At 35.0% G+C, this 13,784-nt stretch overlaps 1 protein-coding gene across 1 annotated transcript; it reads right to left on the bottom strand.

The window, feature by feature from the left end:
* Positions 1-3,305: 3,305 nt before the first annotated feature.
* LOC134281147 (uncharacterized) lies at positions 3,306-7,306 on the bottom strand. Its single transcript, XM_062763616.1, has 3 exons — positions 7,003-7,306; positions 3,622-3,777; positions 3,306-3,473 (listed from the first exon to the last, which is right to left on the bottom strand). The coding sequence occupies exons 1-3, from the start codon at positions 7,205-7,207 to the stop codon at positions 3,322-3,324; spliced, it is 513 nt and encodes a 170-aa protein (XP_062619600.1). The 5' UTR covers positions 7,208-7,306; the 3' UTR covers positions 3,306-3,321.
* Between the last annotated feature and the right edge of the window lie 6,478 nt (positions 7,307-13,784).

Below are 13,784 nucleotides of genomic sequence, written 5' to 3'. Positions count from 1 at the left end.
ATAATCAGGCTTACGTGTACCATATAGCACTGCTATCAAACCCATGCTAACATCCATAGATTTTGAAATTGAGGATATTTTTTAAATAAGTATCTCGAACTAAATGGTTAATTATAACCAAAAGTCAAAAAACCATCCAAATTCACGTAATTTCAAAAATTCTCTATCTTTGCTTCCGAATATGTGGGAGAAAAACTGCTTGCGTGATAACTTTAAGCATGCTTCTAATTCAGCCAACTTTGCGCTAAGTTGATCATATAACTAATATAAATGAAAATTCATTTATACGTTGGATTGTAGGGCTTATTGATAAAATATTTTGAGTTTGCATCACATATTTATATCATTCATTACCTCTTCTAGGACGAAAGCTGCGTGAATACATGTACATGTATTAATGCTCAGGAGTTCTTTACCAAATTGTAGATTGTCGCATGACTGTTTAATGACTGACAGGTCTAATGCGTAACCTTTGTCTTTTAATAATATATCAAAAATAGGAAAATAAACGAAAGAACAAAATAATGAGGATAGATGTTTCGCCAGTCATCCTGCTGTGTAAATGAAGTGATAATGAGACTGTCAGATTAGAAGAGACTGCGAATCGATTTCACACATTGTGGTTCATCGTCTCTACGAATTAGAATTCACGATGTGTATTTCTATGTCATAATTGTTTGTTCCCCTGAAACACCCCATTAAGAAGATTTTGTCTGGTTCTGACTAGATGAAATATTCGAAGTAAATTTGTTCATTAAATATGTCATATATTAAGATGTAATGAATTATATTGAGATATTAAAAAGTATTCAAGCTTAAAAATCCATTTCACAATACAAAATAAGGGCAGAGCAAACACAGACTCCAATACATCAGAATTGGGATCAGATGCCATGGAAGAGTGAGCATCCACTGTCGACCGGTCACATCCACTGTGTGCTCCTTTGTCATGATTAGGAAATAACGGAAAAATCCGTCGACAATTCAGTGTGTAAATAATGGCCTAACAATAAGTATGAAAGACGTCAGTAAGCATTTGAAATTGTATTTGCTGACAAGGTAATTGCATCGAACATAGAAGTTACGAAATGAGACTGCTGATATTCTTGTTTCAGCAACTTGTTTGTCAATAACTTACTTCGTTTCAAAAAATTTTCATATGTACGAGCATGTATCGAATCAGCTGAGAGATATACGAGGGTCATTCAAAAAGTTCGTAGACTTTTGCCCTAATTTTTTTATTTAACGTCATATTACATCCAAATTTGGTACACATATTTTAACAACAAATTCGAATAATTTGAGTAAAAAATTTGGAATATAACTTCATATTTATAAAAGTTATAGAAGATTTAGAACAGCAAAAATGGGGTCACTGAGCAATGTCAAAATTGAATAATTTACTAATTTTCAATTTATAGTATCTAAAGCCATACCTCTAATAAATGGAGCTGAAACGAAATTTAAATTACATGTTTAAATTTTGTCTTGCTGTATTACTTAAGATGCTATCAGGTAATGTAATATACCGCTCCGTTTAAAAGATATCAGTTTCTAAAGACATATGGACTTGATTAAAAATGGCAAAAGAACATGACGTTGGAGGACGTCACGCAGCAGCAAGTAGCAATAAAATTTTGCTTTGCATTTGGGAAACTTCTTTAACAAACTTAAAAGATTCTGTACAAACCAGGAAATATACGAAAATAAGCTGTGTATTTGTATAAATATGGAAAATACAACTTTTGAGTGGTAGGGAATTTGAATCGGACGATGGATGGTCTGCAAAGAAACAGGCTTTAGTTAAAAACCTTGTCAAAAGAGTTAGGAACGTCATTACACGTGATGTGCGTTTCACTGTTGCGGAAGTAATCGAGTTACACGTACGCGGTAAAAAAATTGAAAACACTGGCAACCCAGTTCAAGCTATTTGCACAATTGTTAGCAAACTAGGTGTTAAGTGTTATAGACACGTTTTATGAATGGAGAAGACGCTACAAACCGTGAATGAAATTAAAAAGAAGAGTAATTTTGAGAAACTTTCTCGGCGGTGTTTTTGACATTACAATGTTGATTAACCATGCTCCGTGGTAACAAAACATGCTGTTTTAAAAATTGGTTAGCTTGAGTTCTATTTAATCAAATGGAATAAAAAAGTTAACTTCATACTTCGACAAAATAAATGTTTTCTTATTTACGATAATGTGTTCATCTATCATCTTGTAATAATAATATGACGATTTTCTGGAACAAAATCATGTCTACGTATTTTTTGAATGACACAAACACAAATATGTAAATCACACAACACAGTATGCAGGTGATGAAGGTATATTGCTGCATAAGTTTGGGTGGAAGTTGACAATTGAAAAGTTAAAGTCATCACGTTTATCATAAAGCTTTGTTGTTAGATTACCATTAATGTCTCTTTCAAGTAAAACATCTAAATATGAAACATGTGTCAGACTCTGTGCTATCTTTTATTTTAAGTTCACCGGGATATATCGTATCGACAGAAGTATGGAAATCACCATCGTTAATTGACAATACGTCGCAGATATATCTAAATGTCGATTTGAAAGCAACAGCAAATGTTTTCTACTTTTCACGTTTAAGCTTTTGGACAAATTCTAATTCATATGAATGCAAAAAAATAGGTCTGCCAATAATGGGGCGCAATTGGTACCAATGGGAATTCCAAAAAACTATTGGAAAATCTGGTCTCCAAAACCACAAAGATACTGTCAATCAGAAACTCAAGCATCTTTTTAATATGAACCTCGGAGTACTTGTGTGTACAATCCGAATGTTTTTAACAAAATAATTTTGCAAATGATCAATGACAAGGTGAGTAGATTTACAAGTTCAATTTTGGTATCAAAATACCTGGACTTTAACTGATCGTGATTATTTATACCACTTCTTGAATATATTGTTGCACAGTAAGTGATTTAAAAGATCATATCTTTTGTTCCTTTTCATGTTTATACAATGTGACACAGAAATTTCAAAAAACTGAGTTGAAATCAAGCAGGGACTATGTGTATGGGAAAAAAGAAGGAAAAAAAGCGTTTTTCGTAAATCTGTGTTAAACAGAGAGTAAAATTCTGTAGTCCCTGCAAATTAGTTAAAAAAACAGTAGATTCATATCCAGTTGTTGCATATCCTGGTTTGACCCTATATACTAGCAGTTCATGTACGTATATTGTGAGTAGAGCTTAATTTTCTTTATCTATTACCCTTTCCTTACAGGACGAACAAAAATCTTATCAATTTAACTAAAACGAATTTGCTTTTTTTTCATTTTCATTTTCCATTTTATTACGCTTGTGTGAGTAAGAGACCTGCACAAAACTGTAGAATGCACGCAGCAGCTGCTAAGATGGCTGACCACTGAATCTTTGGACTGGCAGACGTATACGACTCGTCCAGCTTACCATAAAACATCACCAAACAAAGGGATATAACGAACACTGAAAAAAGCACAGCAATAATAAGTAGTAAGAAGATGGAAACTCTATTAATACGCGGTTTTAAAGCTGATTTCTAGATAAAGCCTTCCATTAAAGGCTCAAGTTCTTAGGGGAGAGATGGAATTTTTTTTCTAACTTGGAAACTGACCTGATATAATACAGACTGCAGACACTGTCAGCTGTTTATGGTATATCCATGATTGTGGGATGCTTGTATCAAACTTCTTAGAGGTAAGAAGAACTAATGAAGCTACCATTAAAGACCAACCAAAAAGTCCCAAAGCTTGTAGGATGTGGTACCATACTGTAATAAGAGAATCTGTTCCACTTTATATGATTAGATGTGTACCTCATAGAATACTAGTATTTACATCCACTGAATATATATTTTCTCCTTTATTTTTCACTAGGCAGGGTATAGGGAGAACAAAAATACTATAATTAACTATTAATAGTTTACTGTAGTTAAGTAAAGACTAGAGGTACTGTGAGCGATGAGCTCACTAAATGATACCCCCGCCTCCATGTAGTTATAATTGCAAAGTCCATGTTTTGCTGTGGCCGGGAAACCCAAAATATGTGTCGGATCAAAAAGTAAAATAGGAGGTGCACAATGGCAATATGTAATAAAGATTCTGTGAAAGTTTCATCAAATTTCATTCAGTGGTATGAGTGGAGTTGCGGATAAGAGATGGGTACCCCAAAACGTAACAGACGGACGGACGGACGGACGGACAGACGGACGGAATTAACGATTACTATATACCCTCCCGCTTTTCAAGCGGGGGGTATAAAAATCAAAATTTCAATGCAATTACTTGAGTAAATCAAAGTTATCACTACAGAGTCGAAGTAATCTGCCTATAGTAAATTAAAGTTTTCATAGTGATCTCTACAAAAGTTAATAATCAAAGTTTTCATCAGGCGCGGATCCAGGAATTGAAGTATGAGGGGGCGCCAAAAGTAGGCAGTGGCTCCAGGGCGAAGCCCGGAGGGGGCTCAGGGGGCGAAGCCCCCGAAAGCTCCTGGATTCTAGAGTTTTTGTAGGGTAGAAATGAGGTCTACCGAGTAGACATTTTTATATTCTCTCGACGAAACTATGATTTACGCTAACTTTGACAATTGGGGGGTAGGGGGGGGGGGTACGCCCCCCTTAAATCCGCCACTGTTCATAGTGTCAAAGTTATTTCTATAGTAAATCAAAGTTTTTATAGTGTCAACGTTATAACTATAGTAAACCAGAGTTTTCATAGTGATCATTTTGGTAAATCAAAGTTTTTATACTCCCAACGTTATCACCTGACTATAGTAACTCAAACTTTTCATAGTGATCACTAAAGTATATCGAAGTTTTCATTCTGATCAATATAGGAAGTCAAAGTTGTCACCATGCATGTAGTAAATTAAAGTTCTAATAGTTATCAATGTAGAAAATCAGCAGATATCATAATTCAACTTACCGCTTGATACCATTACTTTACCCCTCCCCCTCCCCAGTCCCTTTAAATGACAACGTTTTCATTGGTTTCTCATCTGGACAAAACACACTCTGGAATCTTTCACTACCAAGTGGGTCTAAAACTTAAAGGACATAATAGTTTTAAAATTAACTCACCCAGTCATCAAACAGCGACACTACCCCTCCCAATCAAATGATAACTTACATGGGCATTTTACTGTCAGAATTTATTTTGAAAACTTGTATGTCAAAATATGTTGAAATACATTAATTTATAGAAAATGAGATTAAGTATTCTTACAAACCCAGCATTGTATGGATTTTATTCGACTTCAAGAAATCAACATCACTGGAGAAATTACTTCCTTAATCTTATCTTTTAAAAGTATGGACCTGCGATCGACTGCCTGATTAAAGAGAAATTTCAGACTACTAGTATTACTGTCACTTTCAATTACTAGTTTCAGAAAAATCTGCGCTAATTTTGGAAAAGAATAATGATTCTGTTTATAGGTAAACATTAGCACTAATTGGTGATTGAGGAAAATTTAATACACTTCATCTTCTCAGGCTAATAAAGGCAAGAATTCATTCAGCAGTAGAAAAACAACATTAGTCCCCTCTTGTTGGTTTTATCATTTCAATCGTCTCGTCTGTTCTTTCTTGTTTGTCCACCATACTACAGTTACAAACAAGATGTATTTGTGAAACACTGATGGTAGCTTATGGCGAGGATTGAATCTTCTCAAATGTATATCAAACTCTAAAGGTCAAGGTCAAAGGTGTTGGTACCCAAAGAAAGGTCTTGTTACAAGGAATACACTCTTGTATTTCTTATGACACATGACTTGTGTATTCTTGTGACAATACCTTTCTTTGGGTAGCACCAAATTTGACTTTTTGACCTTGACCTTGGAATTTGACCCACTTTTACCAAAAAAAATATCAACCTTTAACCTTGGGCATAACTTTTGAACAGTTGGTGCAAGGTCTTTCATACTTCATATGGTATTCATTGACCTTTCAGTGATTATGAATATTTTTGACCTTGACCTTAGATTTTAACCCTTTAACAATGGCCATAACTTTTGAACAGTGCAAACTAAGGCTTTCATATTTCACAACTGCATTCCTTGTGATGAGACCTTTCCAAGGATTCCAACAATTTTGACTTACGTTTGAAAAACTTAATCTTCGCCGTAAGCTGCCATACGGGGCATCAGTGTTTCACAAACACATCTTGTTTTACAGGTAATGCTCATGTAAAAAGGTGAAACGCCGTCTCTTTGATGCAAGTACTCCATGTTTAAGTTTTTGAAAACTGGATCAATGTTCAAGGTCATGGAATAAAAAAAATCTTTATTCAGAACAAGTAATGATACGAAATAATATAAAAGCCGCAAAGGCCAGGAGCAAGGTTGATCATTTTGTAAACCTTCAAGTTAAGAAAATGAAGTCAAAATGCAAAGTATACTCAGAAAATCTTGTTACACGAGATGCAGATGTGAAATATGAAAGCCCTGTTTTCTTTTGATGATGATGACCAAGGTAAGTTTTTGATGCAGACGGACAGACGAACTAATTCAATTCACTGTCCCAACGCTCTTGCAAATTGGGAAACAATGATCTTCAATTTTTGATTCCCACCACATCTTTATTCAAAGTAAAAAAGAGGGCTCAAAGCACAACTCTTTGACAAGCAAATACAGAAGTTTAATATTAAAGTACAAAAAATATGAAGAGAAAATTCATATTATTTCGTAATTGATTGTCACATGTGGGTTGGATTGAGGTGAGACCAGCTGCCCTAGCAAAAAAAGCTAAAAATAGTGATATTTTACTCTTGAAATCTTTATATATGTTATCCCTGAGTTCACAAATTTCAGCCCCCTGAGACACCACTAACAGCGACCCAAGACCCCCCTGCTTCCTAAACTTTTTAACTATTCGGGCTAAAGCCCACGGTCAGTTTAAATTAGCCTTATACATATACAGTGTAACACATCATCTCAGGAAAAACCATTATGTTCTAATGGACTAGTACTAGGTTTTATAATTATCATCCCATACCTGGTTCCTCCGTAAAGAATGCTGGAATAATTTGGCACGACAGGTAATCACAGTATTTTGCTACCCACAAACCATAAGAAACATCGGGTAATTGGAACCATGAATGGCTGAAGCAAGCTAGGCTGTACAAAACGTTGGCTGTAATTAGAAGTACGATCGATATCCGCTCGTATATCAACTTAGAAGAGTTTATATTAACTATCATATCCGTGAAAAATACAAACGTGAATAAAATAACTGTTGTATAGTGTTCATAAAATGTCTTATTTACAATTTGAAAGAATTTCTACTTGGCTGCGGCCTATCACAATGGATTCCACCTGACGCTTCCGGTAATTGTAACCATTTACTCGCACGTGACTCGACAAACTCGTAATTATTATACAGTTAAAATATATCGCTGAGGGAGTTAGCAAGATTCCAGTTCTTCAAAACCAAGACTATTTCCCGATTAGCAACATCCCAGTTCCCCAAAGCCAGAACTATTTCCCAAGGAGCATCCGAGGGAAATCGTCCTGGTCGAGGGGAACTGGAATCTTGCTAACTCCCTCAATGTTATACTTTTTAACTGTTTTATTATACCGATACAAAAGTTAAAAAAAATGAGCATTACGAATGACGGGGAATTAGCTTTCGGAGCGGGCATAACACACTAGACTAAAGCTCGGGGATAAGTCCAATAACATACTGCATTATACCGATACAAAAGTAAAATCTAGAGGATTACGGATAACCGTGAATTAGCTTCCGAAGCAGGGATTAGCTTATTTGACTATCGCACAGAGATTAGTCCACTAACAGTGATTTCTAGGGAATTATTACCATTTAACTATGTAATTTTTATATATATAGGGAAAAATCAATAGAGGTATAATAAAACATCCTAAGCACTAGTAGTATCATGTATTGCTATATATCGTATAATGGTAGGAATAGTGGAATTTTTTTTAATGTTTAAATTTATATACAGTTATGAAATGATATGTGAATTTTGTGCGCAAGAATTTCATTCACTTCCAAAACGGAACTACATTTTAGCTCTACTGATCAAAGAAGAGCTTATGCGATTGTTAGGTGTCCGTCCGTCTGCCTGTCTGTCTGTAAACAATTTTTCAAAATGCTACTCCTACAGTTTTGGTCTGATTTCAATATACAGTGAAATATCAGTATCTCGAAGTTGAAGGGACCTGGACACGACTTCGAGATATCCAGGGGTTCGAGATATCCAAAATTATCTTCCAAAGTCGAATTAAAAATGTCCCGTTTTTTCGTATATATCCATGCATAACACTATCCTGTAATAGTGTATTACCAAACATGTAGTCTTTATGGTAAAGACTCAAGCATAATTTTGCAATAAATATTAAGAAAAACAACGTCGCACACAATAAGACTCGGTTTTTGAATTCGATGAACGGTGTTACCATGGTGACTAAAATATTTTAGAAATGCTACTCCTCATACAGTTTTGGTCTGATTTCAATATAACTTGACACACAGGTAGACTACATCAAGATATCTAATTCTGTGTATCGATTTTTGATATCGATGACAAGTAATGTCATGGTGAATAAAATTGAAATTTCTCAAAAATGTATTTTCAAAATGCTACAGTACTTCTTCTACAGTTTTGGTTTGATTTCAATAAATCTTGCCAAGAAAAAGACTAAACCAATGATGTTTTTAAAAGTTTATTGCTGTTGCAAAGTTAAAAGTTCACATGCTACTTTTACTTTGTTATAAGTATAAACCAGTAGAGCTACAGTCTCGTCAGAGACTTCTGGTTCCTTTCCTTTCAGAAAATCACCATCAGTTTAAAACAACTCTTTCTGAAGTATTTTAAAGGAGAGTTAATTCTATGTAATTGACTACTCTTTACATATGCCACAAGTTCGACATCTCATTATTACACTTCTCGGTGGAACATCTTCTACAAAAGGAGAAAAAACTTACATTTCGATATTAATTTTTTCAATAAGAAAAATAAACTGACATTCATGTATGTAGTAAAAGGGGATATTGTATGGGGGAAACTTTCCATTCAGACCATTTTTTTGTCCTTGGCCCTTTTGGTATGAAATGGAACGTTTGTGTTTAGCTTAGTTTTTACAAAGGATTATTGACTCCTAAGATGTATCGCTTGATAATCGTTGATATCACTACAAGATGACTTCTAAGATTTTTGTTCCAAGTAAGTGACTCCTCAAGTTCAAATAGGTGATTTGAATATTAACAGAATACTTCCGGCTATCACGATTATAGGCTTTGATAGGGCCTTATTATAGGGTGTCCAAATCAGTGTCATTAATTCCCATCTGAAGGTCGACAGCTTGAATGCGGACCCTGACCATGCATTTATTCCGTGCTTCTTCTGCTTCAGGCATTAAGCCGCAGGCATTTGTCATTTCCTATTTTCTCTTCCTTTGTACACCGACATCAACAGACTTTACCTGACAATCAGTTATTACATTATCTACAAACAGAAACATTAGCTATTTATATAACTCAAACATATAGTAAATATAATTTTACACACTGACTTGACGACTGATTTTCCGTTATTTCCCGATCATGACAATGGAGCACACGGCGGGTGTGACCGGTCGACAGGGATGCTCACTCCTCTATGGCACCTGATCCCACCTCTGATGTTTCGGAGGTACGTGTTTCCGTATGACATCTGCACGAAGTGCGTTGGACCGAATTATCTTGCAAACCAAAATGGAAGTATAAATAGACGAAATGTTCGGTGATCTCAATTTCAGGGTTAGGAGGGCTATTAACAACAACCATAAGGAATGTTTTGTTGCGGAAACAGTGAAAGAATATGCGAGGAACACACGGTTAGTATTTATTTTGAGATGACAGTTTAAAAACACGGAGAAATAAATCAAGAAACAGCGCACTTTTTTGTGCGCAATAAATATACTTGTCAGTTTTTTTTAATGGGTGGCGCTGTAGCTCTCCGGTCTGTCAATTTTTTTTTCGGAGAGCTACAGTTCGGCAGCAGATGCTTTCATCATCTCGTACTTCTCCTGGTTTTATCCGGATTGCGACGTCTATAGATTGTGACGTAACGAAAGGAAAGTCAGCATCGGTTTAATAAAACACATATATATAATATTTATACTGACTATGAGGATAAAAGCAATTTTTTTTGTCTGCGCCTTGGGGGACGATGAACATGCTATTGTCCTCATAGTCAGTAAATAGGAGTATAATGAAATTGAAAAGTCGCAAGTGTTAAGCTGTCGATTTTGGTAAAATCTTTGATTTCAAATTTTCCCAAAGTTCCATGGAATTTTTAAGTATCCACATCTGATTTACACCACTTCTCGAATATATTGTTGCACAGTACTCTTCAAGTTTCTCCTTCACTACTGTTAATATCTTATAAATAACCATTAATTCTGTGCATGCCTTTAATTTAGGATTTGTTGTGCTAATGGTCGATATTCCACTGCGGTCATGCAGAGAGAGACTTATTAAGTATGGACTCCCTTTTATGAAGAGAAGTCAACTGAAGGTTAAAAAAACCCTTTATTTTTAAGTGACAGATTCAAGAATACATATAATTCCTAATTTTCTGTAAAACCCCTGTTTATTTCATGAAACCTCAAAAATTCACTGACAAATAATTATTCAGAGAACAGACAGGTATTTTTAATGAAATGCAACTCATCTTGTAGTGTCTTAATATAAAACGAAATCATATGTAACACGAAAACAATTATTTTATGATGATGTAAATGTTGCTATATTTTCGAGATTATTTGAAAAGCAACTGCGGTGTCATTAATTTTCCTGGGTTTCTTTGTTGTATCAATTTACACACAAGCTGCCTCCTTCATTAGTAAATTGTATTTTGTTGACCATCAAATTTCATTGTCGAGCGCAACCATAAAAAAAGAAAATGGATATTAAAAAAGAAATAAATCCCCAATAAAAAAATAATGAAATTTTGACTTCAGCATAGTTCAAGATAATGTTCAGACTCCAGACTATCTGGCCTGAAAGCAGCAATATATTGTGTTATATTTAAAATCGGAGTTCGAGCCATCAAGAGTCACCTTTACATAACATTCTTTATATCCCCCACTTGAAAAGTGGGGAAGTATATAGTGATCAGGATGCCCGCCCGTCCGTCCGCCTGTTACGCTTGGGATACATATCTCATATAGATCTACCACTGAATGGAATTTAATGATAGTACAATTCTCTACGTAATTAGCGTCTCTCAAATGGCGACATTGATTCTCATTGGTTAAGAAATTATTAACATCAGCAACTTTAAGTTGTTGTTGACAGCAATGAGACGACTTAAGTCCCACTTTAAGCCTTTACTTTTTGATCTGACACCTATTTCGGTTCTTCCAGAGCAAAACATGGACTTTGCCTTTATAATCATATGGGAGGCGGGGTAACATTTAGTCAGCTCTGTGCTCACAGTACCTCTAGTAATTAGGTACTGCCATTTTGAAATTTGTCTGAGACTGATTGTTTTCGCAAGGGATGGACTATTAATTAAAAAGAAAAAATGGTTCCTGAGTAGAAATAATTTAGAGTAATAAAATATAGTTTAAAATTTGTACATGGTTTAGTTGAAAAACTTAGCTTTTTTGGATGATGGGAGAAGCGCACATATCGTAAATATTTTTTTAAAACGATTTTTGAAACTTGGTATGAAATTTTCTTAAACAACGGTATATTTGGAGGCATGGATTCCGTTCCTTGGACCATGCTTTTATGAAATCATAACGAATGTTCAAGAAGAGATAATGTATCGACCATCTATTGTACATTATCGCCCATCCAATTACCACACTCCTACAGACAGTGCAAATGGTTTTTTCATCTCTTTGCACTTTCCTCGTCTATATAATCTGATGACATTTTCATATTTCATTAGTCAAGAAGATAATGACATGTATGTAATTATACCCCTTCGGTGCTTCAATGTTAATATTTCTTAGTGGTCAGTCAACTAAAATAATTCTTTTTTCTCTCTTATTGGATTATTCCATTTTAGAAAAAATATTTACATTTAGTGAGTTCGCCATACAGCAGGCTAATGCTCCAAATGTTGTAATCAACTGTTTTTATTGGAAAAAAAGATGTGTTTGTGAAACACAAAGACCCTGTACGCCAACATAACGAAGGTTATACTTTCTCAATTGCAAATCAAATATGGTGGTGCCCAAAGTGAGGCATTCTCACAAGAATTCAATATGAAATCCCTAGCACCACCTGTACAAAAGTTATGACCAAGATTTAAGTTTTTTTAAATGAAAGAAAAAGTGAGCTAGCTCACATACCCCACGCTCCCCCATAACTTGACGGTGAAACACATTTAATGAAAGGCACAGTGCACTTTAAATACATGTACATAGTATAGATCAAAAAGAGCAATAATTGCAAAAAATCTTCACATCAAAATGTCTTGCATATGAGGACATTTAAATGTGGAATGAAGTTTCTAGATAAATTATGGAATCAAAATTTCTTGAAAATATACAAATCCACACATTAATTTGAAGTGGGGGGAGAGGGGTGAGAAATTTTCTTGAATAATAGGCAAAACTCTTTGGGATAAAATAATGGAATATGTCTTAAATATCAGCATAGGTTGACGAAACTATGTACAACAGTTTAAGAGGAGTGGTGCTAACAAACTGTTCATCTCTATATTCAAAATATGGCAAAAAAGTCTAAGTTGAAAAGTGTGGAAATTCCCGGAAAAATAAAGGAATCGGAATTTCCTGGTAATATGCACATCTACACATTGTGTCCTAAATATCTGCAAAGTTTAACGAAATTCTGTGCAGCGGTTTATGAGGAGTTGCGCTGACAAACTGTTCATCTCTATATTCAAGGTATGGCCAAATGCCTAAGTTAAAGGTGCGGAAATTCCCGGAAAAATAAAAGAATCGGAATTTCCTGGTAATATGCACATCTACACATTGTGTCCTAAATATCTGCAAAGTTTGACGAAATTCTGTGCAGGGGTTTATGAGGAGTTGCGCTGACAAACTGTTCATCTCTATATTCAAGGTATGGACAAAAACCTAAGTATTTAGTGCGGAAAGTCCTGGAAAAAATAATGGAATCGGAATTTCCTGGTAATTGCACTCTACACATTGTGTCCTAAATACCTGCAAAGTTTGACAAAATTCTGTGCAGCGGTTTATGAGGAGTTGTGCTGACAAACTGTTCATCTCTGTATTCAAGGTATGGTCAAATGCCTAAGTTAAAAGTGCGGAAATTCCCTTTAAAATAAAGGAATCGGAATTTCCTGGTAATATGCACATCTACACATTGTGTCCTAAATATCTGCAAAGTTTGACGAAATTCTGTGCAGCGGTGTATTAGGAGTTGCGCTGACAAACTGTTCATCTCTATATTCAAGGTATGGCCAAATGCCTAAGTTAAAATTTGGAAATTCCCGGAAAAATAAAGGAATTTTGGAATTTCCTAGTAATATGCACATCTACACATTGTGTCCTAAATATCTGCAAAGTTTGACAAAATTCTGTGCAGCGGTTTATGAGGAGTTGCGCTGACAAACTGTTCATCTCTATATTCAAGGTATGGCCAAATGCCTAAGTTAAAAGTGTGGAAATTCCCCAAAAAAATAATGGAATCGGAATTTCCTGGTAATATGCATATCTTCACATTGTGTTCTATATACCTGCAAAGTTTGATAAATTCTGTGCATCGGTTTATGAGGAGTTGTGCTGACAAACTGTTCATCTCTATATTCAAGGTATGGCCAAATGCCTAAG

Source organism: Saccostrea cucullata, unplaced genomic scaffold (genome assembly GCF_032062105.1).
Source record: "Saccostrea cucullata isolate Sc308-1 unplaced genomic scaffold, CSIRO_AGI_Scuc_v1 ctg2312, whole genome shotgun sequence".
Classification (NCBI taxonomy): domain Eukaryota; kingdom Metazoa; phylum Mollusca; class Bivalvia; order Ostreida; family Ostreidae; genus Saccostrea; species Saccostrea cuccullata.
This window is presented reverse-complemented; position numbering and strand designations above follow the sequence as displayed.